Raw genomic sequence first — 16,080 nt, 5'->3', positions numbered from 1 at the left:
TAAGTGGCTGTGTTAGAAAAAACGATAATCTTAATAACAAAAAAATATATGAAAACAAGTGAAGTTTATTTCAACAATCATACGGTGATCGAGGCTTGAACGCCTGGAGCTGTAATACAACACAACGCGATTGACACGTGATAGGATTATAATTTTAATCACGATTGCCCGAATAATATATCCCAATTAATATCAAATAATACGTTGATAATTGTGCATCTTAAGCGTGAACTTACATGCAAACAATTAGTTCTGATTAATACGTCAGTCAGGCATTATCTCAGACACTTATTTCTAGATGGAAATATTCGTATTGTGCGAAAGAAAGAAATATAATAATAATGTTGTAATCGAAATCGATTCTGAACGTTCCGATACGTCTAATTGTTACATAAACTGATGCTAAAAACTTTGTGATGTACGAGATATCGTTCATTGCATATTGAATTAGCGGCGAGGCTAAAAAGCGGGAAAACGTGACTCAAACGCGATAAACTAAAACCGCATTTTATACGTCTATCCCTATAGAATCTAGAAATAGAATTTTATACCCGCCGCGACTGTGAGAAAATAAGTTTAATAATTTTTTGAAAACTCTACCGAATCGAGCGTGTTACTTATATTCCATATAGGTGTTTTTAAAACCGATATTCTTATCTCTTTAAATCGATACCGAGATTGTACATGTATGTAGTTTATGTGTATTTTATCGATCGTTTACATTATAGGCATGTATAATAAATATATACACGAGACCTTCGGACAATTTTACAGATTCACAAACCGCGTACGATGTATATTATATCATATAAATACGACGTAGCATTTAACGAATCGAACCGTAGTTAGACCACGCGTTCAGGTATAAAAATAAAAAATGATATTGAAAGAGGAAAAGAAAACTGTGCTGTTAGTGCCCAGTGTGTGATTTGTAAAACCGTTTGATTGAAATAAATATGTGTGTTTCGAGCTTGCAGAAAGTTATTCCGAAGCCTAAACGATCCGAGACCTTGATTACGTTAATTCGTTAAATAAACTATACCCTCTTATAATTGCCTGCAAATACGAAAGGCATGTGATAGCGAAATCTAGAATTAGAATTCGAGAGAGTCTCGACAGGTTGGACTTCGTCACGCTTTGCGATTCGCGATAATACAACACCTTTCCAGACCGCAACTCTCCTCGTTACAGAGTCAGCATGAAACTCGAATAATCCGGTGGTCACAAGCCGTGCAATCTCTCGAAATCTCCGTAAAACTATGCACGCATCCATCTTCGTGTTTACGAGGCGGCGAAGAATATTGATATACAAATATCAGGCAGTCGCTGCAGGCGAATCACTTTGGTACACCTACGATATACATAAATTGCACATTGATACGCATATTTCGCCGACTTATAATTATCCGCACCATCTCATTTCATGCCGTTCGTGCATGGCTGCTGAATGTAGTCGAGGCAAAAACCCCTGTTGCCCACGTCGTTCGGCGCCTCGACGCTGTCGGTATGAAAGACGAGTCTGAAGGGCTTGACCGTGCCTGAAAAGTACGTTTATCAGCGATGAAGCTCCTTACCCGTGAATAACAGGGTCCGAAAATCGAGCGAAACCATCGGACGTCGGACGATACTCACTTATAACGTTCGAGGAGTTCAGCACCTGATTCTCGGCGTTGAACGTCCCTCCGCATATCCTGTCGGTGCACTGAACCCCGGTGTTCGGTTGTCGGCCCATGTTCGACGCGCAGGGGATCATCAGCCAGTCAGTTTGGCAGGCGGCCCCCGTCATCGACGAGATCTGCGTGCCCTGGGTGTTTCCCGTCAGGGTGAACGCGTTGCTTCTAGAGGGTTGAGGGCGGCCGCCTTGGGGGGTTGCGGCTGGCATTACCATAGCTTGCGGGATAACGGAGAACGGGGATTATCTTATCCGAAGACCTCGAAGGGTCGAAGGGCGGGAAAATTCGGGACTCGAAATCCCTGAGAATCGTCACTCACCGTCCGCGTCGCTGCAGGGCATGTACTGTACCCCGCAAAAGTTCCTCTCCATCCTGATGCAGATGCTGTAGTCCTGATTGGACAGCTGTAGCCCGGTGTTAGGCTCGTAGTTGAAGGACTTTATCTTCCCGGAAACGCCGGTGAAGTATTGGAGGCACCCTTCCTCCGCCCTGTAGATACTGCTGCAGGGAACGTGGATGATCCTGACTTTCCAGGATCGCGCGAAGGATCCGCCGCTCGTTACGAACGTCAGCATCACGGGATTCACCTGTCCAACTCCGGCGTCGACGTACATGTGATTGCCGTTGTTGCTGCCGCAAATCGGAGGGATCGGATTTCCCCCGGAGACGATGAACTGGTCGTTCGTACAAGCGTTGTTCGTAGGCTCGGGTCCCCGGATGTTGAACTGGTCGAAATCGAGCCTGTCAAAGAAGCCGAGAGACGCGTAAGAAGCCGGCGGAAATTCAATGATCGGTGGAGTCGCTCGCTCACCGAAACTGACAGACGTCCGGATGCGACTTGAGGATCGTCAGCTGACAGGAATCCGTCCCGTCAAAGGTCGACGGGTAGTTCATGTTCACGAAGTAAGTGTTGTTCGTGCTCGTCGTCTGGCCGCACATTGCCGTCACTAAACGTGATGAAACGATTACACGCCCCGCTTTGAAAGCCCCCTGATATCAAACCTACGGTGCAACTTACAAGCGCAACAGACGCCGTAGCCGTTGGCGCAAGGTCCGCCGGAAACGCCGCCTCTCGTCGAGCACTCCGCGGCCGATATGCAGGTGCCGTTCTCGCCGTTCATCCCTGAGCAAAGGCTGTTGTCGAATTGGACGAGGGTGAAAAGCGAGAGAACTGCGGGGTTAATTTTGTGGCGTGATTAGGCCGAGTTTGACGGCGGGTTGGGCGAAAGGCTCAACTCGGATGCATCGATCTCGCTTACATCTTCGATCTCGGAAACTGGACCCGTATCCCGATGCCTGGTTCGTCGGGGACTCCGCTACTTGTTGACGTCTTTCTCCATGTTGCCAGCCACGATTTCTCGCAGGAGATCTGCCCCAGTTTCTGCCCCTCGTATTCCACTTTTCACCATCCGAATAAGCCGAGACGAAGCAGACGCAGGTCAACGCGGCGAAGAATAATGGTCGCAACATGTTCTTCTGGAAGAAAGAAAAACAGGCGCGCAGAAATTTGTGAGAAAAACCGACCGGGATGGACTTGCGGATGAGGGCTGCTGTTGAGGTTGAGATTCTTTTTATTCACCTTCAGATTTTTTAATCGAACGATCAGATTCTCCTAGTCAATTGTCTCTAACTATACGCGTTTTGCAGTTACGGTGGAACTAGTGCGCGTCCTTGTTGGTCCTGGGTTTAAATAGTCAGGGTGAGCAGCGAAGACGCGTCGCTCTGCATCTCAAGCAGCAAACCAGACTACAGTTGCAAAATCGCTATCCTCAAGACGGGGAAAGCTTGGAAATTTAATTGAGGAATATGCAACGCGACATTATACGATAAACCGGGCTGTTACTCCCGCTCGCAAGGATAAATTGAAGATGAAAGTAACGCGATTACAATTACTCGATTAAACTCGGCGTGTCACCGCTCTGTTGTAAAAGAACGCCTGCGTAAAACGACCAACGTCTCCAGGTTTGCGATGAGGAATTTTCGCTTCGAATACTTGAAGCAATTATTCAATTAACTGCAGCGTTGAATCACGTTTGTTTTGAAAATTTTACCACGCGCGGAAATATTCGGTACATGTAACGAAAAGAAAAATATATTTCAGACTTATACATGCACAGATTTTTTCAGAGTTACGCAACAGGAAAAGAAAGCTGCCGCTTATCTCGATGTTTGGGCTTCTGCAGATGGCGTGGAAAAATGTCGTGGGAAACTAGCGGAACGTCGGTGACGAAAGTACAATTTTTTTCTTCACAGTGAGCAAACCGGAAGAGACACGACTCAGCCGAATTCTTACGGTAACGAGATCGTTTCATCTCACGATGTTACAAGGTAATTTATTCGTTTGCATCAGCGAAAAATAACAATGACGTAACGGTAACGAACGTTGAATAAGTAACCCATTTTTTAAAAGTTCACCTCTCCGTTCCGATGTGTTAAAAATGAAAAATTCGGATAGTCAACTTCCGTTTCAATTACAGGACTCTTCCGGTATCACTTGATTTACAGGAGTATTCGACTACTGGTCACAGACCGGTGCACGACCTGCTGTAGGTTCCTAGTTTGTACCGACGCCACGATCAGCAACTTCTGACTCGAGTGGGCGTCGGTAAAGAGGAACTCTACCGTACCGCAGCGAGTTGCAAAGTGTTGCCTCCGCCGTTCGCCAGGACAATCGAACCGGTGCAGGGCCGATTTCACTTCCGTTTTTCGTTTTTCGTTTCACGCGTGGCGTCGACTTGTTCGCTCGTTCTAAGCGAGTCGCCGGCGGATCGAGGGGTTGATTTTTTTCTCAAATTTCGTCTAATTTTTTCTCATTTTTTCTCAACCTCCTTCACGGCCGTCGACTGATGAATAACAATAATCAGGTCGACGGGAAGGAACCTCCTCGATCGTAACATCGGAGGTTCCGAGGCTATAGAGCGAGGATCGGTTCTATCGGGAATTCTTTGAACCGGTAATTCGGAGAGCCGGGGCTTCCGCGCTTCATTTCCTAATGAATATAATTATTATTGACGGGGATGTATAATAACCGGCTGACCGGTAAGACGGCAACGCCAATAAGATGAGTCTTATTTTCGGGGGCAAATTGTAGAGCTCGACAGCCGGGTTGAAGGCGGCAGGATCTCGTCTGTAATCCTTGCACATTTTTTCGCCTAATTATTTACCTCGCAGGGAAGCTTTTCGCAGCGTTCCGATTTTTTACCTCCTCGAAGAAAACCGCAGGCACCGCTTTTACAATTAGCGCGGACAATTGAATAAACGGCGCGGCGATGCGCTAAAATTTGCATACTTGATACCAGAATGATACGAAATTTAGCGAGACTGTTCTCCCGGGTGATTAAGATAAGACCGATTACTCCCCTTCCTTCCGCGGTATATTCTAGCCGCACCTCTGTACGAAATTAACCACTCATCTTCTCCGGGCATCGGCTAATTGGACGATCTACATAATCAACGCGTATACCAGTCAGCGTGCTAACGTCAAAGAACGTCGTTTATTTTTATTCTCGATTTTCTCTTCAGCGCTATGTCATAATTTTGAGCTGTATAATGTGTACACGGTATAGCTGCGCTACTTTTTATATTCTGCACACTCTCCGCGAGACCCACGCTTACATATATGCGCGTATGCATATAATATACCTATACATGCCTGTGTGCATTCCGTTGTTTTCTTCTTCCTTTTAATACCGTTGTAACATCATACGAATGAATCGGTACGATTGCTCGTATTGTTCTCTGAAATTATATAAAGGAGCACAACCCGATGCGCTTTCACTGAGCGATTTATCTTCATATCATAATTACGTCGACTCGATGCACTTGGTTGTGTATTCCAGATTAGTCCGATACCTCTAACCCTCGTTTGAAACGTTCCCGTTTCATTACTTTGACCCAGATTTTTTAAACAACAAATAACGAATCCCGATCTCTGGTGCTCTGGGAAAATAACTAATCGTAGAAATGTGCAATATCGAGGCGTATCGGATAATGTATGACGGAAAAATGAGGAGGTCTTCAACGCTAGGGCATCGTCAGGGTTGCTGGGTGGTGGTGGAGGGAAAAGTTGGTGGCAGCAAGTGCCTACTCGGGGATATAATAACGAAGAGTACCGCATGGTATTATAATAATGCAATTTGCCGCGGAGTGCCGGGCAGCGCCGGTGCTTACGATAACATCTCGAACAGAGCCCATCAACGAACTTTATTTCATTAACATACGCGATTGAATCGACGATTCCGAGCCAATCGAACCTTCGGAGTGAAACAATTAAATTATTTATTGCCCATAAATATTGAGACAAGTTACATATTTGTTTCCTTATTTTTTTCTCGTCTTTCCGTTTCTCCTTTTTTTCTTCGTAAACGTGCTGCGCAACTTTATAGTCGCTGTCGAATCGCGCGGCGTTTTTATTTCTAGAGGCAAGCAAGTAAAAAAGGATTTGGGCTAGCTTACTCCAAATTATCATAATTCCATTTCGTTGTATATTATACCCGCCCAGCGACAGTCGTAAAGACACCGATGATACCCGTGTAAAAAGATGAGACCCAGCGACGAAGTGCCGGACATAATTTTTCGGCCGTGATAACCCTCAGCTTCGACTCGCACAATGATATTATGTAGATTAAAAAACTCCGATTTACTTGTAAAAATGCAGTATCGCTGGACAGCCAACCGTTACACGGTGTATCAATTTTTAACACCGAAGATAGAAAAGCTCGTGTGCATCGAGTACTTGGGACGCGGAAGGGCGAAGGCCGAGCGATGCAGGTTCGGGACGAGGATCGTAAATACAGATTTTTTGTCCGTAGAACTAATTTCAGATTTATCGCTTCGTCGGTGATAAGGCTAATTATTATTACCTGTTTTTTGCCCCTGTGAAAATACGTTTCGTTCATTCAAACGTACTGCGTCCCATACGCATTATATTATACTTGTCGAAATTAAAGTAACGGCACGAATGCACGATAAGATTACTCGTCGATTCCTGCCGGTTGCAGCTCCTTTTCTCCCCACGTCCTCTCTCCCCTTTCTCCCTCTACCTCGCCCTCTCTCTCTCTCCTCTCCTCTCCTCCGCATCCTCGGAAGGTACTCAACGATCGGCGTTCGGCTCTCTTGTACAATTTATTTCCGAATTGCAGGAGGGATATAATAGCTGATTACCGAGAGTCAAGGGATGATTGCCGGTGGGAGCCTCTCTCGACCGCTGACAGCCGTGATACGAGATGAATCGAATCTACAGCAATGACATTTGGTTTAGTGGTTCGTTTTTCGGACGAGGATTATTAAACGAGACCTGCTATTAACGGCCCGAGAGTCGGAGAACCGACGGACAGAGCCACTGTTGATTTAAGACGATAATACCTACCCTCGGCCCTATTTTTATAGGATAAAAAATGAAGGGAAGAAAAGTTCCTCCAAGCGGACGGTCAATAATTATAGATTCGCAGAGGCACGGCACCGACTCTCTCTCCTCCGACATCTCGAGCCTCGGTTGGCAAAGCCGATTCCTCTAGTCGTTGCAAAAACCGAATATCCTCCACGTCTTCCCTTCATTGCGATTAACGCGCCTTCCGATATCTTCCAAGCTTCGAGACCTCGGACTCGGTGCCTAGGGAATCACACATGGAAGATGGAGAGACAGGAGGAGGTCGAAACGAACGCCGGGACGTTAGGATATCCAGGAGTCGAAGAAGCAGGGGGCGAGGCGAGGGAAGCTCCGAACGACGCCGATCGAACACCTAAAATTTAATTGCCACCGGCAGCGGCGGCAGGTAGTCAAGTCCGGACGTCGTCGGCGGGGTTGGACCTCCGGTTGCTCCGCTTGCTCCCCGAAGCTGCGGACGAGGACGAGGGCTGTACCCTCGGTGACCCTCCGACCAACCGGTGCATTCCACGAACCACGATTCTTATCTAACGGGTAATACCTCGAGGCCTACCGTATATGATTAGCCGGTCGTGCGCCCGTACAGCTGTCGCCGTCCCCGCGCGTCCCGGCACTCCGCTATAAACGCACCCCCAAATTTATATCCCCGCGTTTATAACAAGGGCGTCGATTTCCTCCACGAGTGATCGTAAAGAACCCGTAAGCGTGTTACCTTTCTTCGCCGTAAGTGCCTAAGTGCGGTTAATTTACCCTCTGCTACACCGGTTTTTGTGTTTGTTTTTTTTTTTATTTAGGAAAATGTCACCAACGAACGCATGCCGCTGATCCGAGAGCACTGATTTCGACGTGTTTTTACGATACATGTGATTTTCAGCTTCGCGTTACCATTCGGCGGTGCTGAAAAATCGAATATCCACCGCCACTTCGTTATATCCATAGAGCGAACAACACTCGTGGTGTTCTGTTTCCAGCAATTTTCGCAGTGTATGCCTCGAACGAGATAATTTATACCGCCCACGATGAACCGGATCACCGACACTGCGTATGCCGGGAAAATACAACGTAGGCATGTCACACGCCGTGTGTTACGATTTGTACTTATGATTGTATGGCTCAAAAAGCTGCACGGGCGAAGTTGCGACGCGAAAGCGAAATTCGATTCGACTGGTTCGGAACGTTCCGTTATTTTCGAGCGAATTTCCGAGAGATAAGACGGGGATTCTTGGTGTTTGAATTTCATAGACTAATGAAATGGTCCGGTACGGGGCAGGGAATTTTACAGCTCCGCGAGACGATCGTGTAACAATCCCCTTGTTTGCCGTTGAGAGGGGATGTTTTTCAGAAGCACGCCCTTCGACCCCTTTAGGGTAATCCTTAGTTGTCACCGACCGCGGTCTGGTCTCATTGTCCGCGGGTTTCACCATTTTGCATTTTACCGTTAATGATCTGTGAACGAACGCCCGTTACGTTGCCTCGCCACCGAACAAAGCTGACGCGCATCTTTTTACCTGTTTTCAGTCCCTCTTTCTCTCCCTCGCACTCTCCCCTTTGCTCTTCGTTTCTAGTTTTCTCACCAACTAAACCATACGTAAGTTACATGAGCTAAATACGAAATAATGAAACAGAATTTTCTCAACAATTGCTTATTGTCTATTATGAACGCCACGCATGAGGCACGTTTTCTGCCGTCTTCTCACAAATGTGTTTTTTTTTTTTTTTATTTTGCAAACGATACATCGACTCAAAGGTTTATTCATTTCGTTGCGTACAAGCCACGTGCTGTTGTCAAAGATTTTGGGTTGCGTAAAATTTATTTTCCAGTTCATGAAAGTTCAACCGATTGTAATTGTAAATTGTAAAAAGTCTAATCATAAGTGAACAATTCCGTAGTCCGCCTGTGCTGATGAGGCGGAGCGTCTTTTATTTCAAGCAAACGGTAAGTAATCCGCAATGTAGCCACTGATTGGGAAAACTTGTTATGTTTTTTCTCTTACTGCCGTCTAATCTTTGGTCTTCAGTCTTACCCTTGCTTATTTCCATGAGAGAATAATCCACCTGCTGTTTAGAGCGTTAGCAGGAATCTGTCGAGCCGCCTAAAAATTCAGTCACACGTAAGACAATTTTAATTAGGGTTCGCGTCGATGTCCTCCAGCCGTCAATGGCCGTTACAATTGGTGATTAATTAGATTAATTAATTGGTAGAAAAATCGAGGGGTTAAGGAAATGGGAATGTTGTCAGAGTATTATTTTCATTATTTATTTTATACTTTTACTCTACGTCAAATTCCTAGGATACACCGAATCCGAGTTTCATTCTCCCGCAGCTTTACAAGGGATCTCTGTCGTAAAGCCCTTGGTTGCCTTTTTTAATTTCGGTGGGGTGGCGGACGGTGTCTAAAATTCACACAGGACACAATGCCTCGAGGACGCGGCGGGACGCGAACCGTATGCAGAGGCTCGTTGCCTTTACCTACGCGCCACACACACACACACGCTTATACCTCATAGTATACCATATACGTGCACACTTACTCCCGCTGAGATAACCATAGGTACAGAGATCGTGTGTTTCTACCAATTGATGTGAGAACCATCGATTCACTTCGCGTCGGCCATCTGCATCCCTGCCCGAGGGTGCGGCGCACGATTATTTTGCTATGGGAAAAAACGGACGACCTTTAAGTTTGCTCAACGTTACGCGTGCTGCCATTTTTTTCAAACAAATCATTTCATGGATTTTCCGTGAATTATATACTTACGTAATTTACATACTATTGATTTACATTCGTATCGTGAATTTTGATTCGGAAACGGCTCGATTATGCTTGGAAGTGAATGAAAATTGAAGAAACGAAAGAGTTTCGTGATTTTAAGATCGGATCGGATCATCGTATATGGACATTGATTCAGGGTAATTGTAAGCAGTTGGGGTATAAATACCTATACTTTTATTTTAATCAAACGTCGTCCTGCGGACAAGAACGCGTATATACGCGTGTCCTAGTTACTAATTGAGAAACACCAGGATTCTAGAGCCGACATTCGGACTCTAGGTTTATCAGTTACGTGTTCGGAATCCCCGATGTAGGAGAAGGCCGCATTAGCATACGGTAGCGGTCGGCGGTCGAGCCGTTTCGATACGCGGCAAACGCGGGCCAATCTTCTACATAGTTCGATATTTTACAGACACAGCTGCGGCGTGAGATACGCGAGTCTTATAAATGACATAGAGTATAGGTGTAATTTAGTACGGCACTTGGATGGGGGTGGAGAGTGCAGTGCGTGGGCAGCGGCTCGTGCAGTGATTCGTAGAAGGCGATTTATTACTCGGGGGAAATTGAATTACTCTGAGTGACTTGTGGAGAAATGTCTAAGAACTGATTTGAATGCAATTGATTAATTATACTTCTTTGTATTTTTCTTTTTATTCTTCTTTCTCATTGGCGGGCGCCGTATTATCGATTTCTCACTAAACAATCACCGTCCGCGTGCGTCCATTGTACGCAGATAGCGGGGCACGCGTACGGAGAACCAAGTTTTGAGTAACGAGCCAACTCTGTACGGATAACACCTTCCAAGATTCAATTATCGGCAGTGAACCAGCCTTTATTGCTCCTCCGTCAAATCGTATTCCACTTTCGAGGCTCCGTGGCTCGCGTTATCAAACGATCTGCGCATAATGTGTATTTTGTGTATAATAAATAATGTACATACATATATATACATACAGCACATGTTACATGCGACGTAAACGCGCAAGGCACGACTCTCACTTTTATTATTGCGCTACTTCGGATCCACCGTGCAAAATCTCGAGTCTCGAAATATACTTTATCACTTCCGGTTTGTCCTGAAAAAATTCACGTACAATTTCGAGATATTTGATACAGGAGAACCGGAAGCGAAGTTAGACACGAGCATCCCTGAGTTGCATAACCGCGTATTTTCTAACATCTCTGATTTATGGATACCTATATTCGGTATTATGCAATACTCGTGCATGTTGTATAATAACGTGAACGCAATTCAATTTTCGTTGGTCGTCATAAAATTAGCCTTATGATTTATAGTGACAATTATCGTTGTATCATTGTGCATGTACACGCCCGCTAGCTGGTGTAAAAATTAACTTTTTACACTGAACTCTGGGATTTCGCGTCGGCGTGTCGGGCATATCGCATGTCTCGGAAGCGTAAAATAAACCTATTTCTATGCAGGTGGAATCATTGAGTAGTTTAATTTTAGGGCTGGTTTTGATATACGATCATGCGAGGTGTCAAAAGAATGGTAATAATTGCTAATTAGTGAAAATTAGAGCAACCACCTAGACCTGTTGCTTGTTTCCTGTTCTTTATCCTCCCGCTGCAGGAACTCAGATTACCGCACGAAGCGAGCACGGCTCGAGTGCCGCGGGTATATCCTTGAATAATTCTCCTCCTTATTTTTTTCACTCTCTTTCTCCCCCTCATTTTCATAATACTGGCTCTCTCAATAAAAATATGCATAATAAATTTAGTGCGCGTATATAATGCGCTATATATACCGGGCATGCCTCACTCCTCTGCTCGGCATCTGCCCGGACTTAATGCCTAAGCGATATCACGATCCTGCCGGCCGCAGGCCTTCGGCCCGGTCGACTCGCTCGCCTGGAATTGAAACGCGGAGAAGGAAACACCGTATCGCCTTACGAATTCTCCTGTAACTTGAAATAATTCTACGAATGGTCAGGAGGACTCTGTATCTCGGATCTACCGAACCCGCTTTCTCAGGCATTCGGAATTGATTGAGACAAGATCGGAAAGCTTTCGGTCGCTTCCTGGACAGGACTCCCCACTTTATGTCGACAGGACAGTTCGGAGATAGCGCGCGGTCGACGAAACCGGGGGTTGAGATAGCCGGCTCTCTCCGAGGGAAAGGGATGCTGCTCTCGAACGGGTGAACCTGGAATTGATGCGATCCCTTTGATCTAGCCGGTTCGATTTATAGGCAACGCGTCGCGCCTGCCGCCGCACGAAATTAAGACCCGGGACAATCGCTTCACGCGGATCCTCCGTCTGTTGTAACCGATACTTATGCCTATAACGACATCGAATCGCGGCAACCCGTTTTTCCAGCAATCCAGATCGTCGTACGGCGAAAGGATTGTTTCAGTGGGGTAGAAAAGTGCCGAGTGAATCGGGTACAGCATTCGCCAAATGTGCTGTTAAGTCTTACAATTTTCAAGAGTCCACGGGTGATGCCTTTTCGCAGTTTGCGTTATCTTCTTCAACACTATTGAGCAGGTTATCCCAATTTATTAGACGCGTCCTGCAGGACCCGCGGCAGACAAATGAACCGATCGATCGTTGAGGCGAGACGTTCGTAGAAAAATTTTTGTCCCACAGTACAGGGTGATTATCTTATCGAGACGGTAGGATCTGAAAAGGCGAAGAATCGGGCTTGAGGTTTGCCGGTGAGTTTAAAATGCGATCGGTAGGTGAAATACAACGACATTATCTTGGACAAGTTTGCCGCATGCTCGACTCCGGCGGAGCAGCGAGAGGATGACTTCATTCTAGTTTCAAGGATCGGTAGAAATTTATCGCATCCTTCGCGGCTCATTCAGTCCCGCATGGACCGCGGTTCCTAAACGAGGAAATACACAACCGGCCGTCCCTCCGCCCCGCAGGATGGTCCTTCAGCCTTGAGTCGAAGTCGGCGCTTCGGTTGATCCCGGTTCCCAGTTCCCAGATCTCGAATCTCTCGACTCTTAAGCCACTAAAAACGTCTTTATGAGTTTCGGTTGTTAACACGAGCTGGACCGCGGCGATGCTGCGGCACGTATCTGCGCGAGATCTCGCCCATCCTTGGAGCAGCACCTGAAGAAGGCGAAGGAAAAGAAGGGGTCCTCGGGGATAGAGCCGTCATTGGGCTCTCGAAGCCTGAGAATATCGTCCCGTCCTGCGGCGTCGCATTCGCTCCAGTGCAGTGGGAAGATGTCGCCCAGGACCCGCCGGAGATTTGTGACGAGTCCGTACCTGTGGGAAACAAGTTATATATGCTTGCAACCCCGAGTCACGGCCCGAAAAGCCCCACGGAGCGACGCCTCTTTTACAAAACCTGCCTGCCGGACCTTGTAAAATCATCCGAAAACCTGCCCCTTTGCTTGTTTCTGCGTACGAGCCGTTTCCAGAACAGGGTTGCTGGAAAAACAATTTGGCTTCAAGCAAAGTCTCGAGTTTCCGCAAAAACAACGTGGAAGCTTTTCCGGAACCAACCAACCTGAACACTCTGAGCAACCTCCTACAGCCTGGTTTGGAAACGGTTTGCACGTGACTCGGAATCGCGGGGCCGAATGAAATTCGGCTCATTTGTCAACCGGAACGGTTATAGTTCAGGTTTAGATGGGAATAAGGCGAGTGCTGGAAGCGCGCAGCGTTGGTTAGATAGAACTTGTTGCTCGGAGAAGGATTGCGACAACGCCGGTTGGATTTAGCGAGTTGAAAATTTATATGCCCTGGATTAGGAAGAATCCTTCCTCTCGAACCTCCCGTTCGCGTGTTACCGATTTTTATCTTTATTTATGGAGACCGCGGCGAATGTCTCACCTCCTTATTCGATCCGCGAGCTCCTGCCTCTGCGGCATTACAAGACTGAGCAATAATGTAGCGGTCCGGGAAAATTCACTCCCAATAATCAGCTATCGCGGCTTTTAAGAAACGGGAGAGAACAGAACTTCGGGAATATTTTATACCCGCTATCCGTTATCGGGATGAGCTGCAGAAGTCGATTTACAGCCTCGGGATCCAGCGCCGTGCGTCGTGGATCCCGACCACTTCGAACGGTCGGCGTTTATGGGTGCGGCGGTCTCTGAAAAGAAGGACCAACGTCCGTGCTCTGGCTCTCTTTCAGCATCCATCGGGAACACGTCGGTCGAATCCTGCACGGAGATGCGGACGGACTGGATGCACCGGCGCAACCTTACGAACTCACGTGCGCTCGAAAAGAATTCTACACCTGGTTACAAAAATCATCGAGAGTTGGTTCGAAGCCGCGTTGCGACGGTAAGAAAATTCCTTTGCATCTTCAATATTTCTAGTCTCGCTTCGTATCTTCATCTCGACTGTACGAAGTGATTTTCCACAGTTTTCCCCGAACGTTTCGAAGAGATTCGCCATGGGCAACCGATCCATTAGCCGTCACTCGCGGGTCGGGGCAAAAACTTTCAAGGTCCACTGTACCCGGTCTATCGCCTGGATGAAAGAGAGACAATTTAATTCAACGCCAGGCGATCGCAGGTGCGTTGGCCTGCCTGTAGCCAGCCAGCCATCTCTCGCCGCGCACAGATCTTGGGAGGTAGATATTACTCCTCGGAGCGAGGTGATGACAGATCCCTGGATCGATGAGTGGTTCGCCGGACGTGATCTGGCTGCGCGATTACACCTCCTCGTCTCTAAACAGAATCACTTCTTCCCACATTCAACTCCGTACCCCGAAGATAACCGTATATTTCTGTCCCTCGACCACCTCCGCCCTTTCTTCTTCGTCCACTGCCTACGTAAACCGACCGACGTGTCTGCGTTATGTTAAATACGTATGGTACGCAACCTGTTTGCCGGGCGTTGTGGTTATCTCGCCGAATGTACCCGACAAATTAAACCTATTTACTACAGTTTTTATCTCCCGCAGCTTCTCCGGCTGGCACTTGACGAGCCTCCGATTTCTCCGGCGTCCCATCGTCCGCCTCGCCACTCGCGATCGGAACTCGTCGCTGCCGATGCGGTCCGGTAGTGCCGAGGAGTTTGTTCCAGAGATAACGATGCACTGCCTACATGAGCGCGAGGAATCGTCATGAGAGTAAAAAACACAGATGAGCGAGGGAGGACATCCGAGAGAGAAGAACCGCTTGTCGCGTAGCGGACGCGACACTCTCGGGTGCCTTTTCATCGCCCACGTCTGTATATTCCCCGCGAATTCCCGCATTTCTCGGCTACTCTCATCCTCAGCCGTGACTTCTCAGCCACCCTTACGGACCGCGGAAATATTGGACGCAAAAAATGAGGTCACCGTATTCGCGGTTTCACATTCGCGATCCATTTCATACCCTTGCAATCACGGCTCGGGACTATCGGAGTCCGTACTTTGCAGCCGAGAGAGAAGCCGGAGGTGTTCGTTGACACCTTTGGCGTGTTCCCCCTGCCCCTTTCCACACATGGTACTCGGCGCAATGTCGTGAAAGATGTGCGGGCGTCCCGAGGCGTTGCTGCCTCGTGATTTACGCAGAATCTCACACGGCCCACGCAACCGTGTTTAATAGTTTGATTTAATAGCCTCTCGTCGTGGGTGGATATTTCGTGTGTTGAACCAAGACACACGGGGCGCACCGAGCGATTATCGATTATCATTTCTTGTCCAGAGGAGGATTCGACCACGCGCGCGGTGAATGAGAGAAACAGACTGACTTGTTTTGTCGAATATTTTTCAAACATCGCCAGAACAATTCTTTGTGCATCTGAAACTAGTTTGACATTTTTAAAGGCTGTTTTCATCGTCATTGCTATTGTACAAATATTTCGATTCCACTCGGAAGAATGGCCGGCACTTTTTCGTAAATTCTTTACCGCAAAGCTGCAAAGAATTAACGATCGCTTGTCCAGTCCGACGAGTTTGTATGTTTCATGAATGCGGAATCGCGTATCTTATATTATTTATAACACGATGATATACGACTGGTGTAAGAATTCGTTGGCTCGGACAGTAAACTTCGCTAAGCCAGGGTTGCGATCATAAATACTTCTGTTAAGAAAACTTTAAAAAGTTAATAGTGTAATATCCCAAAAGTAAGAAATTGCTTTCGGTAGTTTCTACGTCTGCGCTAACTATTTAAGTGAATGCCCCTAAATATATCAGAGTTGACGTTTGTGTGACCCTATAGAGGAACTTCTCAATCCATGGCACGACATCCACCGTCGTGTATAGTAATCTCGCTGGCTAGAAGCACTCTCGTTGCCGGCCAGAGGCAGAAGCCCATTTATTTATTGC

The 16,080-nt window shown here is 47.0% G+C and overlaps 2 protein-coding genes across 3 annotated transcripts; one reads left to right on the top strand and one right to left on the bottom strand.

Annotated features, from left to right (window-relative positions):
• Positions 1-599: 599 nt before the first annotated feature.
• Positions 600-3,143, bottom strand: LOC124297810 (uncharacterized). The gene is made up of 6 exons (XM_046749127.1): positions 2,933-3,143; positions 2,692-2,847; positions 2,485-2,620; positions 1,993-2,414; positions 1,633-1,890; positions 600-1,538 (listed from the first exon to the last, which is right to left on the bottom strand). Exons 1-6 carry the CDS (start codon positions 3,141-3,143, stop codon positions 1,417-1,419), a joined length of 1,305 nt encoding a protein of 434 aa, XP_046605083.1. The 3' UTR covers positions 600-1,416.
• Positions 3,144-13,873: 10,730 nt separating this feature from the next.
• On the top strand, positions 13,874-15,073 carry LOC124297179 (uncharacterized). Of its 2 annotated transcripts, XR_006906544.1 has the most exons (3): positions 13,874-14,102; positions 14,185-14,637; positions 14,728-15,073. XR_006906544.1 is itself a non-coding variant. In XM_046747910.1 (2 exons), exons 1-2 carry the CDS (start codon positions 13,893-13,895, stop codon positions 14,626-14,628), a joined length of 654 nt encoding a protein of 217 aa, XP_046603866.1. In that variant the 5' UTR covers positions 13,874-13,892; the 3' UTR covers positions 14,629-15,073. The 2 variants fall into 2 exon arrangements, 1 of the variants encoding a protein (XP_046603866.1); XM_046747910.1 differs by having other exon boundaries at positions 14,185-15,073.
• Positions 15,074-16,080: the final 1,007 nt, after the last annotated feature.

Source organism: Neodiprion virginianus, chromosome 2 (genome assembly GCF_021901495.1).
Source record: "Neodiprion virginianus isolate iyNeoVirg1 chromosome 2, iyNeoVirg1.1, whole genome shotgun sequence".
NCBI classification, from domain to species: domain Eukaryota; kingdom Metazoa; phylum Arthropoda; class Insecta; order Hymenoptera; family Diprionidae; genus Neodiprion; species Neodiprion virginianus.
Note: the sequence above shows the minus strand (reverse complement) of the source record. Positions and strands in the feature narration are given on the sequence as shown.